Raw genomic sequence first — 27,694 nt, forward strand, 5'->3', positions numbered from 1 at the left:
CATGACATCACTGTTATCTCTAGTAATATAACACACAGGTGACTGGAGAGGTGAGGAGGATTCTGGGAGGTCACATGACCTCACTGTTATCTCTAGTAATATAACACACAGGTGACTGGAGAGGTGAGGGGGATTCTGGGAGGTCACATGACATCACTCTTATCTCTAGTAATATAACACACAGGTGACTGGAGAGGTGAGGGGGATTCTGGGAGATCACATCACTCTTATTTCAATGCTGATTTCTGTAGGTAGAGTAATTCTGTGAGGTATTTTAGATGTGAGGATGGAACCTCTTGAATTAATTATGCAGGAGTTTAACCTCCTTAGCGGTAACACCGTGTGTGACACGGGGTAAGCCGCCGGAGGGTGCCGCTCAGGCCCTTCTGGGCCGATTTACTTAATTTTTTTTTGGCTGGACGCAGCTAGCACTTTGCTAGCTGCGCCAGCACCCCGATCGCCGCCGCCGCGCGCCCGATCGCCGCTATCCGGTGCAGCGCGCGGCCCCCCCCCCAGACCCCGAGCGCTGCCTGGCCAATCAGTGCCAGGCAGCGCCGAGGGGTGGATCGGGTCTCCCAATGACGTCCCAACGTCGGTGACGTCATCCCGCCCCGTCGCCATGGCGACGGGGGAAGCCCTCCAGAAAATCCCGTTCTTTGAACGGGATTTCCTGATCGGTGATCGCCGAAGGCGATCGAAGCGGGCGGGGGGATGCCGCTGAGCAGCGGCTATCATGTAGCGAGCCCTCGGCTCGCTACATGATAAAAAAAAAAACTGCTGCGCTTCCCCCTGGCGGTATTTTTCATACCGCCAAGGGGGTTAATTGTATGCAGAGGAGAGCTCATCAAAGGAGAAGGATGTCAGTCATAGCTACTTGTTTGTGAATTGCATCTTTTGATAATTGCCCCTGCTTTACCCACCTAATTACCAAATGGTTTAGATCAGGTCTAAAAACAGGTCTAAAACATTCAGTAATAGTGAATTCCCCTTTGATGCAACTGACCAAACCATCAGCAGACTCAAAACCATCAGTAGACTAGTCTAAACTGCTTAGTGAATTGAGGCCATATCTCTATTAATAAAACACACAGGTGACCAGAGAGGTGAGGAGGATTCTGGGAGGTCACATGATGTCACTCTTATCTCTAATAATAATACACACAGGTGACTGGAGAGGTGAGGAGGATTCTGGGAGGTCACATGACACCACTCTTATCTCTAATAATAATACACACAGGTGACTGGAGAGGTGAGGAGGATTCTGGGAGGTCACATGACATCACTCTTATCTCTAATAATGAAACACAGGTGACCGGAGAGGTGTGGAGGTTTCTGGGAGGTCACATGTCATCACTCTTATCTCTAGTAATATAACACACAGGTGACCGGAGAGGTGAGGGGGATTCTGGGAGGTCACATGACATCACTCTTATCTCTAATAATAATACACACAGGTGACTGAAGAGGTGAGGAGGATTCTGGGACAATCATGTGACATTATTGTTGGACTTCCAAAACAGATTTTCCCCCCGATGACGTGTGGCGGCTGTGGGACCATCATGGTTCCGTCACGTCACTCCCTGGTTCCCAAAAGAAACAACAAGCAGAAGATTCTCCATGTGACCAGTAAGATTATGGAGCTGCTGCTGGGAGAGGTAGGTGATGGTGGCGGTGATGGTGGCAGTGATGGGAGAGGTAGGTGATGCTGGCAGTGATGGGAGGGGTAGGTGATGCTGGCAGTGATGGGAGGGGTAGGTGATGCTGGCAGTGATGGGAGGGGTAGGTGATGCTGGCAGTGATGGGAGGGGTAGGTGATGCTGGCAGTGATGGGAGGGGTAGGTGATGCTGGCAGTGATGGGAGGGGTAGGTGATAGTGGCAGTGATAGGGAGAGGTAGGTGATGCTGGTAGTGATGGGAGGGGTAGGTGATGCTGGCAGTGATGGGAGGGGTAGGTGATGCTGGCAGTGATGGGAGGGGTAGGTGATGCCGGCAGTTTTGGGATAAGGTCTGCCTGGTGGCAGGGGCGTAGCAATAGGGGTTGCAGAGGTTGCGACCGCATCGGGGCCTTTGGGCCAGAGGGGCCCCAAAGGGCCCTCCCTCAACTACAGCATTAGCTCTCTATTGGTCCTGTGCTCATAATAATCACTTCTATAGATACTTTGAATAGTGGTAATCATTAACAAACTGTTCCCCATCCCCTTCTTGCACCTCTGACATTGTAGTTGCCATTGGCAGGTTTTGGTGCGCCGTATCAATGGTTATATATAGAGTTCTTGGGGGGCCCCATTGTAAAACTTGCATCAGGGCCCACAGCTCCTTAGCTACGCCACTGCCTGGTGGGCGGAGTATGTTGTGTTCCTCCATTGGGAGGTAGAAGCCTCCTGTAGATAATGAGGGTGCGGGAGACAGGATGAATCCTTGAGATGGGCCTCCTCATACAGCCATAAACCAACAATGCAACACAGACGTATAGATGAATAAGTCTGCGCTGAGTCTTAGAGAGTGCAGTGATTGGCCGCAATGATGGAGCCGTGACCCCACCCTCAAGACCATCAGCTCCAGTAACAGTGAAGAGCAGAGACTGTGATTGGCAGCTCCCCCGCCTGATTGGCCGCAGGTCTTCTGAAGGCCGGCTCAGCTACGTTTGCACACGCTGCTGCTCCCGGGACAGAGTGAGTGATCTGTCCACAGGGTAGCATTGGAAGTACAGAGAAGAGCACAGGAAGGACAGAGAGGGACAGGAGGGTCACAGGTAGGACACGGGGACAGAGGTGGACACAAGAAGGACAGAGGAGGACACGGGACACGCCCCTTAAGGACCAGGCGATTTTGCATGCGGGGGTGGCGTTTGGGGGGGCAGACAGCCAGATCTCCACTTTTGATAGCTGGGCATGGTGCCCCCCCTGTAGCCAGCAGCATTTACTCACCTCCCAGGCTCCAGCGATGAGCCGCTGTGGACCCCTCCGCTCCGGCAGGCATCTCTGCTCGTACTGCTGCTAAGTTCCGGGTCGCGGCTTGATGACGTCAGAGCAAGCAGGGCAAGCAGGGATGCCGGCCAGAGCGAAGTGGAGCGCCGATCACCGGGGGAACGGCAGGAAGGTCAATGGATCCTCTTCTTTCCCTCCTTACCGCCGTATCAGTAACTGGGATCACTACGATCCGCCAGCGATCATAGTGATCACATGACCAGGAGCCATACGCGATGGCTCCTGATCAGTGAGGGGAGATGTCCGCTGTCATATGACAGCTTAATCCCCCCTCTCGGAAACGGCGTAAATCCTATGCCGCATCAGCCTAGAGCAGCCAAAAGTGTGGCGTAGGATTTACTTTCGTCGGTCCGCAAAAGGTTGATATTCTGAATTTTATCACAGGTAGCAACATGTTTGTTTACTGTGTGTTCTGAACTGAGCAATAAAATACCCCTGATCTCCCAGAGTGCACTGGGAGGAAAAGGCTGCGTGATATCATAGCCTAGGCTGTGACATCACAGGGAGGGCGGGGCTGCATAGCAGTATACAGAAATATATAGATAGAGGAAGTGTTTCTGTGGCTGAAACCAGGACAATTCAAGTAAAATTGGGTATCCTGCATAATGAATTGCTTTCTGCAATATGTCACTACCCAGCTTCTGAATAAAAGATAGAAATGGGCAATGGGCTCTCGATATGTTGAACTAGGTAGTACAAAATTTATTAGCAAAACATTTATTACAAATGGCACAATAACAGCTTGACTGCATGCAAAAATCAGCAACCTATATTTCAAAGCAGTAAAAGCTTGCGGATATCCTATGTGTCATTGATAGATGCTCAATAGCTCAGTGATGACCTGTCTATCCTAAGCCGGCATCATACGTTCACCCACACATAGAATGGCACCAGTCCGATAGTTAGTACATTCTTGCTGATAAGCTCCCCATAGGGGGCAATTAGTCCACCTGCACAGCAGCGATTCCTTTTGATAACACTAGGTACAGCTTTCTTACTAGCCAGGGGGTAATCTGTGTGAAGAAGACATCAATCTTACCACCTCCATTGCAGCGACCTTCCGTGGGTACCCACTTTTTTTGCAATGACGAGCAGAGACCTTTTCCAGGGCCGGCCCGCCCATGAGGCGGAGTGAGGCAGGTTCCTCAGGCGGCAAAGTGGGGGAGACGGCACCAGGCAGAAAGCTGAAGTAAGTTCGCCAGGCTTTTGATGTCTCCCACTTTTCCGCCATCCGCCTGACTCAACTGAACATTGTGACCCGGCCAGTCTGCACCCCTGGGCTGTGAACCGGCAGCCCACCACCCTAGATGCGGGCCTTTGAGTCTTCGGTCTTTCCTCCTGTAAGCTGCCTTCATGCCGGGCGGGGGCAAGGGCGGAATCCGGAAGTGACTGGAAGAGTCACGCTGCATGCCTGCCGCCCTGAATATCACCTAGCGTGCCTCCGCTGCCCCGGGTGCCCCCTGCCCGCCAGATGGATGACCACTGCCTGCCCCCACCATGAATCAGGAATGAATTGATGGTGCTGGCGCCACCCCCTCCTGCCGCCCCTGATAGAGACTATGAGGATGAGGAGGGGGGCACTGAGAGGATCGTGCTGGACAACCTGCTCACCCCTACCCTGGAGGAGGAGGAACTGCCAGGCTGATCCTGCTGAAGGTACCCAGGTGCGCACGACTTACCCTGACTCAGCTCACCAGAGAAAAGTAGCAACAGCTCCCTGAGCTCCCTAATCGGGAGGACGACGACTCCATAGGTGGGTGCTGTGATCATGTTAGCCCACCTCTCCCCCATTGTCAGCTTAGTCTGACACCTGTTCTATAAGTGTGCCCACATCCTCGGGACTGCTGACAGGTGCCCATGGGGTGCTTATATTGTGCCCTCTAGTGATATACCTGCACTTCCAGTGTACATTCTGGGATGCTGATAGATTCCCATGCTGTGCCCACATTGTCTCCCTGTACTGATATGCCTGTTATTCCAGTGTATCCTCAGGAATACTGATAGGGGCCCATGCTGTGTTCACACTGCTTCCTTGTACTTCCAGTGTACCCTCAGGGCTTCTGGTAGATGCCCACATTGTCTCCCTGTACTGATATGCCTGTACTTAGTTCCAGTGTACACTCAGGGATGCTGATAGGTGCCCATGCTGTGCCCACACTGCTTCCCTGTACTAATGACTGTACTTACAGTGTATCCTCACAGCTGCTGATTGGTTGCTTCCCTATAGGGATGCGTGTATTGCTATTAGGGACTTTAGATTCCCTCGTTGCTTCCCTATAGTTGTGTGTGTATTGCCATTATGCTTTGGGTCTCAGGGCTGCTGATGGGTGTTTGCATGCAAGCTATCATTATTAGCAGAAAGGATGAAGATGAAATGGGGCCCAAGGCAAAGTACTAGCCCTGCTTTCCCTGTAGTCTTTTTAGTAGACCAAGGTGGAAGAGTGATCAGAGAAGATGACAGATTAGCCACTTGACTCCCACTAGGTCCCAGGCTGTTGCCTTGAGGATGATCCTGCTCTTATTATTACCATTCTTTATCATTGACTATCTTTTAGGTGTCCATGCTGTGCCCACATTGTTTCCCTGTATGTGTTGTTCATTCACTGCTTCACTATACTGTCACCTGTCCTGCCAGGGTAGGCTTATATGCTAGGCTACTTAGAATTGAAGATGCTGTACCCATATTGCCTCTCGGTACTATTGGCACGTGTCATAACTTATCATGGCAGCAAGGCTAGGTCCAGGGCTGGTTCTCTCATGAAGCAAGGTGAAACATTTGCATCAGGCACAGTGATTTCAGGGGCAGCATTTTTGTACTGTGTGTACCTTCCTCAGAAGGAATGGAGTGGCTGAGGGAGGGTGAGCAATTTGTCACAGACTCACAGCCAGCCAGTGTGTTATTGTGTTGAGCTGCAGCATGTCATGTGAGAACATTAAATGAAGCAGAGTAGGTTGGTTGCCGTGCCACCATTCCGAATCGGGGGGGGGGGGGGGGGGGGGCGCTTCCTCAAAAATCTGCCCCAGGTGGCAGAAAGTCCAGGACCAGCCCTGACCGTATCCACATGACTAGAGCTTCCAGCATAGACACTGCAGGCGGGTCGGGCTACAGCAGTTCAGGGCCAGCCTTAAGTTAAGTCCATAAAGGTGAAAGCGGTTTCATCAGCACACTATGACCGAACAAAGATGTCGCTGCCACTTGTCCGTGCTGCCGTGCGGACCCAGTCCCTGCTAGTCTCTCACACTCCTCGGGACGGCAATGGCGGCCACTTGCCAGCTCAGTGCTTTCAGGACGCCAGCTGTAGTTCCGTTCTACCATGCAGCATGGCCATGACGTAGCCAAGACACATAGGCTCCGCCCATTGATGCGTTTCCCGCCCCTCACAGGCGATTTGTCAGGATGTAACACTGGGCGTGTTTTCTCTCCCTCTTGTACCCTCTTAGACTTACTGCTCTACCTCCTACATAACAACTGTTGCCAATAGACACACAATTCCAAAGCCCATAATGACAACTGTAGCCAGGTGCATACAGCATTAAAAGTCACTTCAAGACGTAATGGTAATCCAATCTTCCCTTATTTTTGTCAATCTATAATTACTAATTATTACAGTTCCAACTCTTTATAGATCAGACCATCTTGGTCCTGTACTCCAGATGTTTTCCTTTTTCCAGGAGATGCAGTGTGATATAAAATGCACAGCGTGTTAGAACCGCAAAATTAAAGGGCCAGTTACGCATTCTCATATTTCTATGGAGTTCCAACAGGCATGTTTTTCTTACATTAGGTTTACAAAACTCTCTCACCCACATGCCTAGGAGTTTACACATTCACTCTCCTTTTTCTGTCTAGGATTTCCTCAAGGTTCATTGTAACCTATTTTCTTCTGGTATAAATCTGCTTCTTCAAGTACGGTTTCAAGCTGAAATCATTATTCAGACCATACGGATTCAAGGTTTGCAATCGAAAGATCCACATGTTCTCTTTACATAATAATTCATTGGTTACATCCCCCCTCCGCTTTGACATGTTCAGTTTGTAGATACTCATAAAGAGTGTACCCTGCAGCCTACACCCATGGTATGGGGCATAGTGTCTACCCAGTGTGGTCTCCATGTTCCCATTACCAATATTACACATATGCTCGAGGATACGGGCTTTCAAGGCTCTCTCCATCCCCTGAACTGGGAGGAAGTATTTCTGAGGCTGAAACTAGGACAATTCAAGTAAAATTGGATATCCTGCATAATGAATTGCTTTCTGTAATACATCATTACCGAGCTTCTGTCTTACCATGCCAAACTTCCTACATTGCAGAAGGAGGAGGAGCATCTAAAACGACAGAAGGAGGAGGAGCATCTGCAACGACAGAAGGAAGAGGAGGAGGAGGAGCATCTGCAAGGACAGAAGGAGGAGGAGGTAGGTATAGAAGATCAGGGCAGTCCATGCTGTCACTGATTACTCCACACTGCTTATATACGCTCTATAGAGGGGCTGCCCTGATATTATTCTATTCTTATTGTCAGGGGCGAACACTGACTGATATAAATATCATTGTGAAAGAAGAGATCAGAGATGAAGAAGATGTGATGGACAAGGGGCTGTACATAGGACACCAGGACCTCCACAAGAACGACAGGATAAAGGATCAGCCGCCCCTCACATCACCGGGTAAGAGGAGACATTCATTTCTTGTACAAGAGAGAGCAGTACTTGGGGTCATCCTAGATCCCCCATCATCTGATAAACACATAGAGGCAATGTATTCAGTCAGTGTGTGTGTTTCCTACAGATGTATTCAGTAACAGAAACCCACCAGAGAGATGTACAGGTCCTCTTTATTCCCAGGATTGTCCACCTAGATCCCCCCATCATCTGATAATCACATAGAGACAATGTATTCAGTCAGTGTGTGTGTGTTTCCTACAGATGTATCCAGTAACAGAAACCCACCAGAGAGATGTACAGGTCCTCTTTATTCACAGGATTGTCCACCTAGATCCCCCATCATCTGATAATCACATAGAGACAATGTATTCAGTCAGTGTGTGTGTTTCCTACAGATGTATCCAGTAACAGAAACCCACCAGAGAGATGTACAGGTCCTCTTTATTCCCAGGATTGCCCACCTAGATCCCCCATCATCTGATAAACACATAGAGACAATGTATTCAGTCAGTGTGTGTGTGTTTCCTACAGATGTATCCAGTAACAGAAACCCACCAGAGAGATGTACAGGTCCTCTTTATTCACAGGATTGTCCACAGGAAGCTCGCACCACCCCCCACCATTATCAGGTAGGTGGGACTGGGGGTCATCAGAGACACCAAAGTAACTGATTATTATCCATGGCGTCCTAGGTTATTATTGTTTACATTTTATAGATTCTACTTGTTCCTGTTTCTTGGATTTAGGAGGAAGAACAGACTGATGTTATGGCTAAAGAGCGGGAAGAAAAGACTTATGTGGGGAGTGATCGGAAGTCTATGGAGGAGGGTGACATGATGAGGGCAATTAAAGAGAAAGAAGAAAAGTCGTATGTGAGGGGTGATCTGCAGACTATGGAGGAGGGTGACATGATGAGGACAGTTACACAGAGATGTCTCATTCCTATTTATTCCCAGGATTGCACTCAGAAAGATCACAACTATGCATGTTTCTATCAGGTACGTAGTATTACCAGTTCATTTTTTTTTACTATACACATATTTAATCTTAAAGGGATACTGTAAGGGGGGTCGGGGGAAAATGAGTTAAAGTTACCCAGGGCTTCTAATGGTCTCCCACAGACATCCTGTGCCCGCGCAGCCACTCACTGATGCTCCGGCCCCGCCTCTGGTTCACTTCTGGAATTTCAGACTTTAAAGTCTGAAAACCACTGCGCCTGTGTTGCCGTGTTCTAACTGCTGCTGATGTCACCAGGAGGGTACTGCGCATGCCCAGTATGGTCTGTGCCTGCACCGTACGTTCCTGGTGACATCAGGGGGAGCGAGGACATGGCAACGCAAGCTCAGTGGTTTTCAGACTTTAAAGTCTGAAATTCCAGAAGTGAACCAGAGGCGGGCCGGAGCATCGGTGAGTGGCTGCGCGGGTACAGGATGTCTGCGGGGGACCATTAGAAGCCCCAGGTAAGTTCAACTGATTTTCCCCCGACCCCCCCTACAGTAGCCCTTTAAATTCAACAATATTGGTAGACAAAGGCTATAAAGAAAGAAATATTATTCACTGTGTACCTTTCCTAGTCCAATGTGCAGTTTAAGTAGCAAAATTACCAATGCTTTTGGAGATATCAGTCTTGTGTACTCCTCAGACATACAGTGCTGCCCATAATTATTCATACCCCTGGCAAATTTTGACTTAAAATTACTTTGACGATGTACAGGAGGCATTATTGTGGAACAAAAAAATGTCTCCACTTTTATTTACATTTGAGCAAAAAGTGTCCAGTCCAAAATTGTTCATACCCTTCACAAACTGTCACAGTCCTGTGGGAAAATCCAAAGTTCTATACCATTCCAAATAGTCCAAGTTGTTCTAAAGCATCCTAATTACCCTGATTAATTGGGAACAGCTCTTAATCAACTCAACAGGTGAAAATCAGCAGCTCCCTGCAGTTAGTTTGTGGACAGTCATGGCTAAGACAAAGGAGTTCAATGAGGACCTGCGACTGTGCATTAGGGCTGCTCACAAGTCAGGAAAGGGCTATAAGGCCATTTCTAAAAAAAAATTCAAGTTCCAGTGGCTACAGTGCAAAGTAGTATTAAAAAATACAAGATGCACTGTGGACATGGTCGGAAACAAAAAGTGACACCTCTGCCGGCCAGGAGGTTAGTGAGAGAGATGAAAAGGAATCCAAGGATCACCACCAAGGCCATCCTGGTGAATCTGGCCTCTGTTGGTGGCAATGTCTCAAGGCAGACAATCCAATGGACACTGCATACTGCTGGCTTCCATGGATGCAGACCAAGGAGGGCGCCACTTCTCCAGATAAGTCACACAAAAGCTCGCTAGGCCTTTGCAAATGCTCATCTGGACAAAGAAGAAGACTTCTGGTCTTCTGTGTTATGTCAGATGAAACAAAAATTGAATTGTTTGGTCACAATTATGTTTCCTTCATTTGGCATAAATAAGGAGAAGCCTTCAACCCAAAGAACATTATCCTCACTGTCAAACGTGGTGGTGGGAATCCAATGCTTTGGGGGTATTTTTTCAGCCAATGGACCAGGGAACGTAATTACAGTAAACGGCACCATGAGAAAAGGGCAATACATGGGGATTCTCAACCACATCATCAGGCAGTCTGCAGAGAAACTTGGCCTTGGGCACCAGTGGACATTTCAGCAAGACCATGACCCAAAACATACAGCAAAAGTGATGAAGAGATGGTTAGCAGACAACAACATTAACATTCTGGAGTGGCCCAGCCAGAGTCCTGACTTGAATCCAATCGAGAATCTGTGGAGGGAGCTAAAGATCAGGGTGATGGCAAGAAGACCCACTAACCTGAAAGATGTGGAGCTCATTGCTAAAGATGAATGAGCGAAAATACCTGAGGAGACATGCAAAAAGCTGGTCTGCAATTATAGGAAGCGTATGATTGCTGTAATAGCTATTTTCTATTGATTACTGAGAAGGGTATGAATAATTTTGGATTGGACACTTTTTACTCAAATGTAAACAAGCTGAGAAATATTTTTTTTTTCCACAATCGTGCCTCTTGCACATCATATTATCTTTTGGGAGACACCTATGCCGCTTCCCATCCAAAAAATTACTTGCTGGTTGAATATAAGTTACTTTAAGTCAAAATTTGCCAGGGGTATAAATAATTATGGGCAGCTCTGTATGGTTTGGCTTTTTTCTGTAGTGTGTGGTGTTGCTGTTCCAGAGCTCAGTGAGGACTTCCAGAAGAAGGGTGTAGATGCTTGAGAGTCTGAGAATGGAAGTAAAAAGAATAATTTGAACTGGACTATCCCAGTGTTGTAATATGTACTTTGGTTGCCCTTGGCTACCGTCGGCACCAGTGATCAAATGACTGCACTTAGGGGTTGATTCACTATAACAAATAATGTGCCTTATCAGCGTTAACATGCCTTATCAGAGTAGCATAGCGAGCGCTATGAACTTATGCCTGCTAATTGGCAATGACGAGAGCTCCGCTCGTCCTGCCCTGAGCCCCTGCGGGTCCAATCACTTTTAAGGACACTTTGACCCAATGGGCTGCCTGTCACTTGACAGGAAACATGACAGGCAGCCTATCGGGCAAATCAAAGTGCGGGGATAATGTCCTTAAAAGTGATTGGACCCGCATGGGGCTCAGGGCAGGACGAGTGGAGCTCTCGTCATTGCCAATTAGCAGGCCTAAGTTTGTAGCGCTTGCTATGCTACTCTGATAAGGCACATTAACGCTGATAAGGCATGTTAACTCTGACAAGGCACGCTTTTTGTTTATAGTGAATCAACCCCATAGTCTCTTATCAACTTATGTCATTCACACACACAGCTGTAGCAGATCGATGTAGACCATGGATGTCCAACAAGTAGTTGGCTTTGATCAGAAATACAAGCTGTTCATGTCATCAGACAAGAATATGGATATCATTGCTGATCTTGGTTTAGGCAGCGTTCCAATCAGAAGTCAGCGCTTCCATCAGAATTAGGCTAAACTAGACTGCACAAACTAACATAAAGCAAAGAGAGAAAGTATGGCAGAAGAAAGGTGAACGTTAAGTACCTGTAAAACTAGGGATCGATTTTATATGCAGAGAAACTTCCAGCTTAAAGTGGATCCGAGATAAACATTTACTCATTGCATAATTGTGTTCCTTACACAAGCCAAATACTTGTTGTTGTTTTTTTATTATTTTAATACCATAATTCCCTATAAACTAAACAAGCTGCGCCCCCAGCTTCTCCAGTGCCTTGACATTCTGAGTCCCATGTAGCAAAGGCTCATGGGAGCTCAGTCTGGGCAGGAGGAGGTGGAGGTGTTACTAGCCAGAGATTTCAGAGGCAGAGGGGAGGGAAGTGAAGTTTTCAGAGGCTGAGGGCTGGAGAAGCAGAGCAGCTTGCCTGTGTGTAATGTGACAAACCGAATATGGCCTGCCTCTTTGTATCACAGGAATAAATGATCATATACTATTGAAGCTGTTTGCAGCTAGATTTGCTGTGTAAACTATCTAAACTTTAGATAAGATATATAGACAAGTTACTTGTTATAGATAGTTTTTCATCTTATATCTGCTTTAACTAGGGTTAACTAGTCACATCCTACTGTAGGTGGGCCGTGGGTGTGTTATGGATGTCAATTACATTGGGAGCTTCCTAATGGCTTTCATGATTAAGTGATTGACAGTCCATCCACTATGCAGATGCAGAAATTCCAAGCTGTAATCGGACTTCTTACGGTCTTTCAGTTTTTTGCTTCCAGAAATATTAGAACAGGTCATTGTTTATCCTGGTAGTGCCTGGTAGTCTGGTACATCTGCTAGATTAGAAACTAAATGGCCTTCCATAAAAGCATGATGTACCACTGCTTTATTAGAAATGAGGTTCTCTGGAACCTGTCTTAAGGGGGAATCTTTACTCTAAAATTCTTACAATAAAAAGCATACCATTCTATTCAATATGTTCTCCTGGGCCCCTCTGTGCTGTTTCTGCCACTCCCTGCTGCAATCCAGGCTTGTAATTGCCATTTTTACGCAATGTTTACAAACAAAAGACATAGCAAGTGATAGGCTGAGAAGAGCTCAGTGTGTGAGTCATACAGAGTGTGCAGGGGGCCGTGAGAGGGTGTGTATAGCTGCTATCTAATCACAAGCAGCACAGCACGTTCCAGCTTGACTGCCTCAGCCCGACAGAGCCGACAGAGGAGAGAAGATTAGATCATATAACAGATAATACAGCCACTGTGCAACTAGCAAAGGCTGCAGTTAGACAGAGCACATTAGAATAGGTATAGAAACGTATAGGATAGAAGAAATGAGGATGAAAATTTTGTTACAGAGTCTCTTTACAGGGAATGAGGATTTTACATTGCAAGACCCTCACAGATTCTTAGATTGGCTCTTCACTGTATTGTGTGGTTCACTGTTCCGAGAAGGGCGGAGCTCAGTGAGCACTTCCAGAAGAAGTTTTTAGATTCTTGAGGCTCTGGGAATGGAAGCAGGGGCAGAACTAGAGGGGAGCAGCACCTGATATCGCAGAGGGGCCCAGAGCTGTGGGGGACCCAAACTACTACCCTTACCTTCCTCCCATACAGGGTACTATACTTCACATCCGGTGTTCTGTGGCTACACTTGTTATGGGTGTGAAGATCATGATGGCCACGTGTTTTATGTCCCCCGTGAGATGGGCCCCCAGGCTGTGAAGGGCACCAAGAAGGGGCAAGAGAATGGGTGTGAACAAGGGGGGGGGGGGGCATGGATTGTATTTGCACCATTGAATGGAAGTAAAAAGATCCCCAGATAATTTGACCTGTGCTATTCCAGTGTTGGGAGCATTATCCACAAGTGGTGACATTCCCGACCGCTTCTAGCATTCCCAGCCTTTCTCGGGAACAACTCCCCACATGCAGAACCCGAGAAGCTGAAGAACTTGACTAGGATTCATAGCATGTCATCACTGGGCCTGCAGGTAGCGCTCACAACCAGCAATCTCAGAGTGTATGCATGTTCTATTAGATACTTAGATCTAGAAATGTGATGCACATGATAAGTGGGACAAGAGGAAACCATTGGTATCCAGCAAGAACGTCCTGAACACCTAGACACAGATCGGTGAGATACTATCAAAGGAATTTAGTAACCTTCTGGAAAAAAGAACACACAGGGCCATCAAGAGCTCATCATAGTGGAGTAGTTAGGTCTTTAGTAGAATATAAATGTATTTCACCGCCTTAGCGGTAATCCTGAGTCAGGTTCGGGACAGAAATCCGCAGCTCAGAGCGGAAATCCCGTGAGTGAGTTATATACAGGTGCTGCTGCAGATATCTCTGTGGTATGTTTTTATTCTCGTTTCTAGGCTCTAAAAGCTTGTGAAAGTAATACATGGCTTTTAAACCCTAAATCTGGTAAAAATCATAATGCCAGGGAGGTTAATAAATGATGTAGGATACTTGCAAGATAGGTTACCCCAATGGCAACCGCTGTTGTCCCTTCTCACATGAATTTGTGAGTCCTCCTCTCGTGTGGCCATTCTTCCAGGAGAGATGGATGGAGTAAACAAAATACAGCATTTCAGCATAAGAACATGCGAACTGTAAAGCATGGTGGTGTAAATGTTATGGTTCGGAGCTGCTTTGCTGCATTAGAGCCTTGACACCATCACAGAATCCACTATAGATTGCATTTTATTTTAGAGGATAATGTGAGACCTTCTGTCAGGATATTTAACCACTTAATTCTATCTGGACGGATATATCCGACCAAATAAACTGTGCTGGTCAATGAGGCGCATGATCGCACGTGCTCCTGCGCACGCTCCTGCCGCCTGCCGTTAGCCCCCTGATCAAGGAATGGGAATATAATTCCCATACATCGATCCAAGTCCCCCGGAGAAACACCGAGGGCCTCTTATCAGTGCCCGCTGTCTTTCTGGTTAAACAAAAGTTCCCTCTCCTCATTCTAGTTCCTGGAAGCGTGATTTTTCGCTTCCAGGACTTTTTGACTGTGGCCATCTTGTGGCCAAATAGTAAAACTACACCGACATCCATTTTTTTATTAAATACATTATTTTACATTTAAAATTAGCTGTTTACCTCCCACACTAAAAATTACCCGAATAAATTTTGTCATTAAAAAAAAAATGAAAAAAATGACAATAAAAAAACAAAACATAAATAGTTACCTAAGGGTCTGAACTTTTTAAATATGCATGTCAAAGGAGTATATTAATATAATTTTTTAAATTATGGGCTTGTAAATAGTGATGGACGCAAATTGGAAAAATGCATCTTTATTTCCAAATAAAATATCGGCGCCATACTTTGTGATGGGGGCATAATTTTAAATGGTGTAATAAGCGGGACAAATGGGAAAATACAATACTTGGGTTTTAATTATGGTAGGATGTATTAGTTTCAAACTATAATGGCCAAAAACTGAGAAATTATTTTTTTCCATGTCTTTCTTAATCTTCCTGTTAAAATGGATTTAGAATAAAATAATGTACCATAATTTACCACCCAAAGAAAGCCTAAATGGTGGCGGAAACAACAAGATATAGATCATTTCAGTGTGATAAGTAGTGATAAAGTTATTGGCGAATAAATGGGAGGTGAAAGTTGCTGGGATGAATAAAGTAAACACTGTAGGCTGAAATGGTTAAATGCAGCCCAAATTAGACCTTCCAACCTCACAATGACTGAATGTAATCCATAAATCTACCAAAAACTGTCTAAACAATGGAGGTTACTGGAGTACCCAACGGCATGCCCAGGTCTTATAAAATATTGACATTTCTGTATATGTAAGCTGTATGTATTTTCAGCTTATTAATGCTCACATTTATAATGTATATCATTTCATTATTTGATGACTTAGAGTGAAGAGCCCGTTGATATAAAAGTGGAAGTTGTTGAAGAAGAAGAAGATATGCATGTCCTCACTGATCAGCAGTCTACGGAAGAGGGTGACCTGATGGGGACGATTGAGGAGGAAGAAGAGACGTATGTGAGGAGTGACCGGCAGTCTATGGAGGAGCGTGACATGATGAGGACATGTAAAGAGGAAGAAGAAGAGACGTATGTGAGGAGTGATCAGCAGTCTATGGAGGAGGGAGACATGATGGGGACAAGTAAAGAGGAAGAAGAGGAGACGTATGTGAGGAGTGATCAGCAGTCTATGGAGGAGGGCATAATACGAGTGACCATTAAACAGGAAGAAGAAGAATCGCCTGATAGAAGTGAACCGCTTTCTGCGGAGGAGAGTGACGTTACCAGGACTATTAAAGAGGAAGACATTTATACAGAGATAAACTCAGGTTAGATTTAAAAAACATCCGTTCCTTTGCTAAGAGCATGATCCCTTTTACTAAAACTCCTCCCAGCAATCCAGTGATCCGCAATAGGGTGGGAAGATTGGGGTTAGGAAATCACTGAAAACCCAAAATAAACTGCTGATAGGTGTCAGTTGCTAGAAGCTTTGATTTAAAAGTCACCATATTTGCTTCCTGGGTGGGGCTTAGTAGAAGCTTTGATGTACTAGTCCCCACATCTACTTCCTGGGCGGGGCTTACTAGCTTTGGTGTATTAGTCCCCACATCTACTTCCTGGGCGGGGCTTACTAGCTTTGGTTTATTAGTCCCCACATCTACTTCCTGGGCGGGGCTTACTAGCTTTGGTGTATTAGTCTCCACATCTGCTTCCTGGGTGGGGCTTAGTAGATGCTTTGATTAATAAGTTCCCACATCTACTTTCTACTTCTACTTTCTGGGTGGGGCTTACTAGCCTATGGGAATGTTTTGCTTGCCCTGAGGTTTCTGCAGTTGTGTAATCAGCTGACACTCTGTATTTGCAGCACGCAGTCTTGGCATCAGGAACCCCTCGTGGAACTACCTCAACCCGGCCCCAGAATGTATTATGGAGATAGAAGTGATGACGCGACATTTTCTGGAAGGCAGTGCCGTGGCCCCAGACTCCCAGCCCAGGCCTCGCAGGGTATATAGGTCCCCCCGCCACTCCGCCACTGAGGAAACTGACGCTGCGGGATGTCACCATGGAGACCAACAGCAAGACATGCATTCTGAGGGTGGGCAATCTACATTGAACTCAAGTTTTGACGCTCACACAAGTTCAGCCACTGATGAGAAGCCTCATTCCTGTTCCGAGTGTGGGAAATGCTTTGCATACAAGCGTGAGATGGTCGCTCATCGGCACTCTCATGTGGAGAGGAAGCGCTATCCTTGCCCTGAGTGTGGGAAACATTTTAGACAGGAGAGGGAGCTGGCAGTACATCAGAGATCGCACACAGGGGGAAAAGCCTATACATGCCCCGAGTGTGGGAAATGCTTTGGGCAGAAGTTGCGGTTCTCCGATCATCTTAGCTCACACACGGGCGAGAAGCCATATTCGTGTACTGAGTGTGGGAAACGCTTCGGATACAGGTCCTACCTTACTGTACATAAGAGGCTGCACACAGGAGAGAGGATGTTCCCGTGTTCTGAGTGTGGGGAATGTTTCACGCATAAACCACAGCTAGTCAGACACCTCATATCGCACACGGGTGAAAAGCCGTATTCCTGCTCTGAGTGTGGGAAATGCTTCGAACATAAGAGACCGTTTGCTGTGCATCAGAGATCCCACATGTGCGAGAAGCTGCACCCCTGCCCCGAGTGTGGGAAATGTTTCAGGCATAAGCTCGGACTCATCAGACATCAGTCCTATCACACCGGTGCCAATCCCTATTCATGTACGGAGTGTGGGAAATGTTTTGGGCGCAAGTCTCAGCTTGTATTGCACCAGAGGTCTCACAAGGCGGAGCAGCAGAACTCGTGCCCGGATTGTGGGAAGTGCTTTAAGTACAAGTCACACCTGGCTGTGCACCAGAGATCCCACACAGGGGAGAAGCCTTATTCCTGCCCCAAGTGCGAGAAATGCTTCACCCGCAAGTCTCAGCTCGTCATTCATCAGAGGTCTCACACTGGCGAGAGGCCCTATTCCTGTCCGGAGTGTGGGAAATGCTTTGCCAATAAATCCTGCCTGGTCGTGCACCAGAGATCACACACTGTGGCGAGGGGTTACTACTGTTCTGAGTGTGGGAAATGCTTTGAACATGAGAAGCAGTTTGCTGCACATCAGAGGTCTCACCACGCAGATCAGAAGACATGAGTTAGTGGTCAATGTTCCGGTGATTGGTTTCCAGTACACTCTGATATTAGGGATCTGCCTGCAATCACATCATTCCCTTTAAATCACTTGGGCTCCATTGATGGATTTAGGCAGCTGGTGGAGTTAAGGCAAGATCAAGAGTTGTGATTCACATCAGTAGGGAGAGTAGAGGAACTGTAATGACAAATTGTGGAATGTAATAGATTATTCAGAGTACCCAATGCCTTGCTTGGTATGTAACGCTGCCCTCCCAGTGATGTCACAGCCTAGGCAATGACATCACACAGCCTTCTGCCCCAGAGGACTCTGAGAGACCAGATTATGTTCCTTCTCACTTCATAGAGGGAAAATAAAGAATTCCACAGCGATTCACCTTGCCAGCAGTAAAGAGGGCGGCACCACAAGTACATTTCAGAATATAAGTCAGGGTGAGAGCTTAAAAAGATTATTATAAAGTAATATTGTAAAAAAAAATATGCATCCTTCTCCCCCGAAAGCACTCTGGGAGACCAGCCGTTGCTTCTGTTCACTTCTGAACACACAACAAAAAACATTCTGCAGTAATGCTGCTGCCAGCAATAAACATGTCACCAACTGTGACAAGTTTCAGAATTTAAATCGGGGAAAAGAAATATTTTGCAATGGGCAAACTCTGACTAAATAACTCATACAGTGGGATGCGAAAGTTTGGGCAACCTTGTTGATCGTCATGATTTTCCTGTATAAATCGTTGGTTGATACGATAAAAAATGTCAGTTAAATATATCGTATAGGAGACACACAGTGATAATTGAGAAGTGAAATAAAGTTTATTGCATTTACAGAAAGTTTGCAATAATTGTTTACACAAAATTAGGCCGGTGCATAAATTTGGGCACTGTTGTCATTTTATTGATTCTAAAACCTTTAGAATTAGTTATTGGAACTCAAATTGTCTTGGTAAGCTCTGTGACCCCTGACCTACATACACATGTGAATCCATTTATGAGAAAGAGTATTTAAGGGGGTCAATTGTAAGTTTCCCTCCTCTTTTAAATTTCTCTGGAGAGTAGCAACATGGGGGTCTCAAAACAACTCTCAAATGACCTGAAGACAAAGATTGTTTACTATCATGGTTTAGGGGAAGGATACAGAAAGCAGTCTCAGAGATTTCAGCTATCTGTTTCCATAGTTAGGAATATATTGAGGAAATGGAAAACCACAGGCTCAGTTCAAGTTAAGGCTCGAAGTGGCAGACCAAGAAAAATCTTGGATAGACTGAAGCGGCGAATGGTGAGAACAATCAGACCATTACCAAAGACCTACAACATCATTTTGCTGCAGATGGAGTCAATGTGCATCGTTCAACCATTCAGCGCACCATACACAAGGAGAGGCTGTATGCGAGGGTGATGCAGAGGAAGCCCACAGCACAAACAGAGCCACTTGAGGTATGCTACAGCACATTTGGACAAGCCAGCTTCATTTTGGAATAAGGTGCTGTGGACTGATGAGTTATTTGGGCATAACAAGGGGCGTTATGCATGGAGGAAAAACACTGCATTCCAAGAAAAACACCCGCTACCTACAGTAAAATATGGTGGTGGTTCGTTCATGCTGTGTGGCCAGTGTAGGGACTGGAAATCTTGTCAAAGTTGAGGGATGCATGGATTCCACTCTGTATCAGCAGATTCTGGAGACCAATGTCCAGGGATCAGTGAAAAAGCTGAAGCTGTGTCGGGGCTGGATCTTTCAACAAGACAACGACCCTAAACACTGCTCAAAATCCACTAAGGCATTCATACAGAGGAACAAGTACAACATTCTGGAATGACCATCTCAGTCCCCATATAATTGAAAATCTGTGGTGTGAGTTAAAGAGAGCTGTCTCCATGCTCTGAAGCCATCAAACCTGAATAAACTAGAGATGTTTTGTAATGGGGTATGGTCCAAAATACCTTCAACCAGAATCCAGACTCTCATTGGAACTTACAGGAAGCGTTTAAAAGGCTGTAATTTCTGCAAAAGGAGGATCTACTAATATTGATTTCATTTCTTTTTTGTGGTGCCCAAATTCATGCACCTGCCTAATTTTGTTTAAACAATTATTACACACTTTCTGTAAATCCAATAAACGTCTTTTCACTTCTCAAATATCACTGTGTGTGTCTTCTATATGATATAATTAACTGACATTGTTTGTCGTAACAACCAGCGATTTATACTGGAAAATGATGATGATTAACAAGGTTGCCCAAACTTTCGCACCTACTGTAAATTAATATTGTAAAAAAAAATCAATTTTATTCATTATGTCAGTGATAGCTAATCTTGGCACTCCAGCTGAGGTGGAACTACAAGTCCCATGAGGATTTGCGATACTCTGACAACATAACTCGGGGAGGCACAGGCTTGATGGGATTGTTAGTTTTGTCACAGCAGGAGTGCCAGGTGTCAGTAAAATTCTTCTTTAAAGGACAACTGTAGTAAGAAGAATGTGGAGGCTGCCATATTTATTTCCTTTTAAACAACACCAGTTGCCTGGCAGTCCTGCTGGTCTATTTGTCTGAATCACACACCAGAAACCAGCCTGCAGCTAATCTTGTCAGATCTGACAATAATGTCAGAAACACCTGATCTGCTGCATGCTTGTTCAGGATATATGGATAAAAGTATTTGAGGCAGAGGGATCAGCAAGATAACCAGGCAACTGGTATTGTTTACATGGAAATAAATATGGCAACCTCCATATTCTTCTCCCTTCAGTTGTCCTTTAAGGATTTCCTGCACATCACTAGGAACAGTCACATGTCGCCATTACTGTGTCACATGTCACCATCACTCCATTTCCCCAGCTTGTGACACCTGTAACTCTCTCTATTTGATTCCACTTCACTCATGATGTCACACACATGCGCAGAGAGTGCCCGGCAACGGGAGCGCGATCTAGGACATGCTCCGCTGGGCCAGCGCAAACGTACTATTCCGGGTCATTGCGACCCGGAAGTAGTAAGAGCCACAGCCACATGACAGGTTGGGCAGCCGAACAGTTCGGCTGCAGTTGCGCTAACAGTTCGCCCAACTCTAGTCAGAAGGGTAAGCTTGAGGGTACGGTTCCACTAGTGCGGTGTGGAATCGCCGCGGATTCCCCGCAGACGAATTCGCATGCAGGAGCGAAATCGCATGCAGTTGTATGCGAATTTTACCGCAAATTCGCATACGATTTCGCATGGATGACGCTGTGTGCGAATTTAATCATGGCAGTGTGCTTTTTCATTGATTCCATGCGAAATCGTATGCGAATTCGCATGAAAATTTGCATAAAAAACCACCATGTGAATTCCCTATTAAATACATTGTATGCGAATCGCATGCGGTGTGTGCGGTGCACAAGAAAACGCTCCGTTTTCCTGACAAGTGGATACAGGCTCATTAACTTTTATTGGTTATGCGAAGTTGCATGCAGGGAATTGTACCCTAACACCCCCGCCCAGCCTGCACAGCATTACTGGGTAAATCCGGATAGCAACTATCCGGATAACCCGAATCCGAATGTACGCCCATACCTGCCGCGTACCGCTAATTCGGGGCTTTGGCAGCTGAGTTGCAACAACTCGCAGGGGGAATAGTATTTAAAGTGAACCTCCGGACTAAAAATCGACTCAGCAGGACTGAAAAGGCTTTCTGTTTATTTAACAGTTTCACAGCATCAGAACTTTGTTTCTCTTATACAAGCCTCATTTTTAGCTGCACAGAAGAAAAAAGCCTGGGCTTTTTTTCCCCTGATGCTGTGCAAAGCATGATGGGATTTCTGATGTTGTTGCTCTCGTTCTGCTGTTTTGGTGCAATTTTTTTTTTTTTTACATTTTGAATTTGACATTTGAAGCCTAGCGTGTGCAGCTGGGAGGGGTGATCAGGACACAGGGCAGTTGGAACTGTGTCTCCTGCTCCTTGTCACCTCCTTTCAACCAAAAAGATGGCTGCACCCATGACAAAGATGGCAGCCCCCATGAAATCACAAACATTTGCCTGTTCTTTTAAAATAGGGTGGGTAAGAGATTATATTACCTATCTATTCTAATTAACATAACTAATGTAACTTGATGACAGTATGTTTGTTTAGGCTGAAGTTCCCCTTTAACGCCGCCTCAGAGTTTAGCGGCAGCAGGAAAAGCCGTCATTCGTTTCTCCCCGCGCCGAACTGAGCGCCGCCGATATAATACGCACCCAAAGAATAGAACATCAGCAGTAAAGAAATTAGTCTCGTATTTTTATTTTCAGTTCTATACCATTTTTTTATAGCATCGCATCATCTTGTCCTATTCGCAGCTTGTTCTGTCTTATGCTGGGAATACACGGTGCGTTTCTGCGGCAGATTGATGGTTCGATAGATAATTTCCGACATGTCCGATCTCACGTTCGATCATTTTGCCGCTCGATTTGTCATATGTGAATGGAAAAAGATAAGAAAAACAAGCGGAAGATGAGAGAATCTCGCGGCTGAACTGTATTACCGGCATTATAGTCTAAAATACAGAGTGTGGTTTGCAGAGCTACTGACCCTTTGAACTTCTCTTCTCGCTGAATCTTATCAGAAGCCGTCTGTCACTGTTTTTTTGATGTTTAGTGCTCCAGAAATCAACCTCCAATTTGACTATGGAGCTCAGAGAAGCTCTTTTGTATAGATAACAATTGAAGTTTCTTAACTCTTCCTGTACTGGAAACAATACATAACTTGTTTCTTTGCTATTAATATTGTATTTCTTAGCTGTGCTACAAATACAATTCATTATTTCATAAGTTTATTTTCACTTCTGTTTCCCTTTAACTGTTTCCTTACTGTACTTACACCTCTCTGACACTGAAACTGTCCTTGGTAGATTTAGGGACTCCATACCAACCTAAGTGCTTGGGACCCCATGTAAACCTTGCACTGGGGCCCAAAGCTCATCGGCTACGCCACTCAGGAAGGGATGGGGAGTAAGCTGTGGAGTGGAGCCAGTGTGGACAAGCATAGGAGGAGATGGGGAGTAAGCTGTGGAGTGGAGCAGTATGGAGAAGCATAGGAGGAGATGGGGAGTGAGCTGTGGAGTGGAGCCAGTGTGGAGAAGCCTAGGAGGAGATGTGGAGTAAGCTGTGGAGTGGAGCCAGTGTGGACAAGCATAGGAGGAGATGGGGAGTGAGCTATGGAGTGGAGCCAGTGTGGACAAGCTTAGGAGGAGACGGGGAGTAAGCGGTGGAGTGGAGCCAGTGTGGACAAGCATAGGAGGAGATGGGGAGTAAGCTGTGGAGTGGAGCCAGTGTGGACAAGCATAGTAGGAGATGTGGAGTGGAGCCAGTGTGGACAAGCCTAGGAGGAGATGTGGAGTAAGCTGTGGAGTGGAGCTAGTGTGGACAAGCATAGTAGGAGATAAGGCGTAAGCTGTGGAGTGGAGCCAGTGTGGACAAGTATAGGAGGAGATGTGGAGTAAGCTGTGGAGTGGAGCCAGTGTGGAGAAGCATAGGAGGAGATGTGGAGTAAGCTATGGAGTGGAGCCAGTGTGGAGAAGCATAGGAGGAGATGGGGGGAGTAAGCTGTGGAGTGGAGCCAGTGTGGACAAGCATAGGGGAGAATGGAGAGTAAGCTGTGGAGTGGAGCCAGTGTGGACAAGCATAGGAGGAGATGTGGAGTAAGCTATGGAGTGGAGCCAGTGTGGAGAAGCATAGGAGGAGATGGGGAGTAAGCTGTGGAGTGGAGCAGTGTGGACAAGCATAGGAGGAGATGGGGAGTATGCTATGGAGTGGAGCCAGTGTGGACAAGCATAGGAGGAGATGTGGAGTAAGCTATGGAGTGGAGCCAGTGTGGACAAGCATAGGAGGAGATGGTGAGTAAGCTATGGAGTGGAGCCGGTGTGGACAAGCATAGGAGGAGATGGTGAGTAAGCTATGGAGTGGAGCCAGTGTGGAGAAGCATAGGAGGAGATGGGGAGTAAGCTGTGGAGTGGAGCCAGTGTGGACAAGCATAGGAGGAGATGTGGAGTAAGCTGTGGAGTGGAGCCAGTGTGGACAAGCATAGGAGGAGATGGGGAGTAAGCTATGGAGTGGAGCCAGTGTGGACAAGCATAGGAGGAGACGGGGAGTAAGCTGTGGAGTGGAGCCAGTGTGGACAAGCATAGGAGGAGATGTGGAGTAAGCTATGGAGTGGAGCCAGTGTGGAGAAGCATAGGAGGAGATGGGGAGTAAGCTGTGGAGTGGAGCAGTGTGGACAAGCATAGGAGGAGATGTGGAGTAAGCTATGGAGTGGAGCCAGTGTGGAGAAGCATAGGAGGAGATGGGGAGTAAGCTGTGGAGTGGAGCCAGTGTGGACAAGCATAGGAGGAGATGTGGAGTAAGCTGTGGAGCCAGTGTGGACAAGCATAGGAGGAGATGGGGAGTAAGCTATGGAGTGGAGCCAGTGTGGACAAGCATAGGAGGAGATGGGGAGTAAGCTGTGGAGTGGAGCCAGTGTGGAGAAGCATAGGAGGAGATGGGGAGTAAGCTGGAGAGTGGACAAGCATAGGAGGAGATGGGGAGTAAGCTATGGAGTGGAGCCAGTGTGGACAAGCATAGGAGGAGATGTGGAGTAAGCTATGGAGTGGAGCCAGTGTGGAGAAGCATAGGAGGAGATGGGGAGTAAGCTGTGGAGTGGAGCCAGTGTGGACAAGCATAGGAGGAGATGTGGAGTAAGCTGTGGAGTGGAGCCAGTGTGGACAAGCATAGGAGGAGATGGGGAGTAAGCTATAGAGTGGAGCCAGTGTGGACAAGCATAGGAGGAGACGGGGAGTAAGCTGTGGAGTGGAGCCAGTGTGGACAAGCATAGGAGGAGATGTGGAGTAAGCTGTGGAGTGGAGCCAGTGTGGAGAAGCATAGGAGGAGATGGGGAGTAAGCGGTGGAGTGGAGCCAGTGTGCACAAGCATAGGAGGAGATGGGGAGTAAGTGGTGGAGTGGAGCCAGTGTGGACAAGCATAGGAGGAGATGGGGAGTAAGCTGTGGAGTGGAGCCAGTGTGGACAAGCATAGGAGGAGATGGGGAGTAAGCTATGGAGTGGAGCCAGTGTGGACAAGCATAGGAGGAGATGGGGAGTAAGCTGTGGAGTGGAGCCAGTGTGGACAAGCATAGGAGGAGATGGGGAGTAAGCGGTGGAGTGGAGCCAGTGTGCACAAGCATAGGAGGAGACGGGGAGTAAGCTGTGGAGTGGAGCCAGTGTGGACAAGCATAGGAGGAGATGGGGAGTAAGCTGTGGAGTGGAGCCAGTGTGGACAAGCATAGGAGGAGATGGGGAGTAAGCGGTGGAGTGGAGCCAGTGTGGAGAAGCCTAAGAGGAGATGGGGAGTAAGCTATGGAGTGGAGCCAGTGTGGACAAGCATAGGAGGAGATGGGAAGTAAGCGGTGGAGTGGAGCCAGTGTGGACAAGCATAGGAGGAGATGGAGAGTAAGCTATGGAGTGGAGCCAGTGTGGACTAGCATAGGAGGAGATGGTGAGTAAGCTGTGGAGTGGAGCCAGTGTGGACAAGCATAGGAGGAGATGGGGAGTAAGCTGTGGAGTGGAGCCAGTGTGGACAAGCATAGGAGGAGATGTGGAGTAAGCTGTGGAGTGGAGCCAGTGTGGACAAGCATAGGAGGAGATGGGGAGTAAGCTATGGAGTGGAGCCAGTGTGGACAAGCATAGGAGGAGACGGGGAGTAAGCTGTGGAGTGGAGCCAGTGTGGACAAGCATAGGAGGAGATGTGGAGTAAGCTATGGAGTGGAGCCAGTGTGGAGAAGCATAGGAGGAGATGGGGAGTAAGCTGTGGAGTGGAGCAGTGTGGACAAGCATAGGAGGAGATGTGGAGTAAGCTATGGAGTGGAGCCAGTGTGGAGAAGCATAGGAGGAGATGGGGAGTAAGCTGTGGAGTGGAGCCAGTGTGGACAAGCATAGGAGGAGATGTGGAGTAAGCTGTGGAGCCAGTGTGGACAAGCATAGGAGGAGATGGGGAGTAAGCTGTGGAGTGGAGCCAGTGTGGAGAAGCATAGGAGGAGATGGGGAGTAAGCTGGAGAGTGGACAAGCATAGGAGGAGATGGGGAGTAAGCTATGGAGTGGAGCCAGTGTGGACAAGCATAGGAGGAGATGTGGAGTAAGCTATGGAGTGGAGCCAGTGTGGAGAAGCATAGGAGGAGATGGGGAGTAAGCTGTGGAGTGGAGCCAGTGTGGACAAGCATAGGAGGAGATGTGGAGTAAGCTGTGGAGTGGAGCCAGTGTGGACAAGCATAGGAGGAGATGGGGAGTAAGCTATAGAGTGGAGCCAGTGTGGACAAGCATAGGAGGAGACGGGGAGTAAGCTGTGGAGTGGAGCCAGTGTGGACAAGCATAGGAGGAGATGTGGAGTAAGCTGTGGAGTGGAGCCAGTGTGGAGAAGCATAGGAGGAGATGGGGAGTAAGCGGTGGAGTGGAGCCAGTGTGCACAAGCATAGGAGGAGATGGGGAGTAAGTGGTGGAGTGGAGCCAGTGTGGACAAGCATAGGAGGAGATGGGGAGTAAGCTGTGGAGTGGAGCCAGTGTGGACAAGCATAGGAGGAGATGGGGAGTAAGCTATGGAGTGGAGCCAGTGTGGACAAGCATAGGAGGAGATGGGGAGTAAGCTGTGGAGTGGAGCCAGTGTGCAGCAAATAAGGGGGTTGCTGAGCTTGGTTTCAACTCCAGGTGTGTCACCTGGGCTGCCGGTGCACAATCCCTCTGCGGATCACCACTCCGCCACAGCAGATACAAATAGAAAAGAAGGAGGCACTCAACTGGCGTATAAACTTGCGTTTATTAAATTAGTAGCAAACACGACATGTTTCGGGGTTTCCCCCTTCCTCAAGTGTACATGCAACCTCTCCAACACAGCACCTTATGAACATTCTTAGACCACACCCAAATTAACAAACCCTCCTCTTCGATCAGCTGATCAACTTCTGAATTAACCCCTCGGGGTAAGTCCAAGTTCATCATTTTGGGCACTACAATCCAATGTCTACCCATCTAAACATCTTGGGGAACATAAGTGTAAGCAACATTTAGGCTATGCCCGTTAACACACAAAATTTACTGAACATGCAATGCATAGACTCACTGCACCATCGATACAGATGTCCCTCCTCCACCACCCACCATAGCGATGACCATTCATCACAACCTGTAGGGGAGAAACACAATGACATTTACCTACAAGAAGCATTTCATACTAAACATTTCATTCATGCCTTTAGGCGCAATGGTGTCTAATTTCCTCATCCACCGTGCTTCTTTCTGTAACAGTAATCTGTCCCTGTCTCCTCCTCTTTTTGGCGGGGGTACATGGTCCAGCACCATCCACTTAAGCTGCGATACACCATGTCCACGGGCAAAAAAGTGTTTGCCCACCGGCGTATGGCTGCTCAATTCGGATGGTTTGAATCCACGAATGGAGCCTCTATGCTCCTGCACTCTGGTTTTGACGTCTCTTGTCGTCTTCCCCACGTACAGGAGCCCACACGGGCATTTAAGTGCATACACGACAAACGTGCTGTCGCAGGTATACATGGAATTAATTCTAATTCTTTCTCCTGTGTATGGGTGGCTGACATGATCCCCTTTGATGATCGCCCCACAGCAATTACAATTCATGCACGGGAAGGTACCCCTTTTCTTTGTGAGTTTATGCATCTCTACACATCGTTCCGCAAGATCTACCCTGCTGACTATGTTTTTAATGGTCCTCCCCCGTTTAAAAGAAAACAATGGTGCATTTTTAAATATCTCTCCATACACAGGATCCTGCTGTAGTATCGGCCAGTACCTGTTGACCACCTGTCTGACCACTTTCGACTGTTTACAGTAAGTCTGAACGAAGGGGATACGATCCGTTAAACCATCCCGCTCTGA

General features: G+C 47.1%; 1 protein-coding gene across 1 annotated transcript in view; it reads left to right on the forward strand.

Moving 5' to 3' along the window:
• The window catches only part of LOC137537249 (uncharacterized), a 36,354-nt gene extending 16,432 nt beyond the window's left edge, over positions 1-19,922 (forward strand). The window contains exons 3-10 of the mRNA XM_068259339.1: positions 1,455-1,655; positions 7,303-7,404; positions 7,512-7,656; positions 7,915-7,974; positions 8,185-8,282; positions 8,400-8,651; positions 15,528-15,966; positions 16,503-19,922. Of these exons, the coding sequence (XP_068115440.1) occupies positions 1,455-1,655; positions 7,303-7,404; positions 7,512-7,656; positions 7,915-7,974; positions 8,185-8,282; positions 8,400-8,651; positions 15,528-15,966; positions 16,503-17,812 (2,607 nt within the window). The 3' untranslated portion in view covers positions 17,813-19,922. The remainder of the gene's footprint in view (positions 1-1,454; positions 1,656-7,302; positions 7,405-7,511; positions 7,657-7,914; positions 7,975-8,184; positions 8,283-8,399; positions 8,652-15,527; positions 15,967-16,502) is intronic.
• The last annotated feature ends 7,772 nt before the right edge of the window (positions 19,923-27,694 follow it).

Source organism: Hyperolius riggenbachi, chromosome 10, assembly GCF_040937935.1.
Source record: "Hyperolius riggenbachi isolate aHypRig1 chromosome 10, aHypRig1.pri, whole genome shotgun sequence".
Lineage (NCBI taxonomy): Eukaryota > Metazoa > Chordata > Amphibia > Anura > Hyperoliidae > Hyperolius > Hyperolius riggenbachi.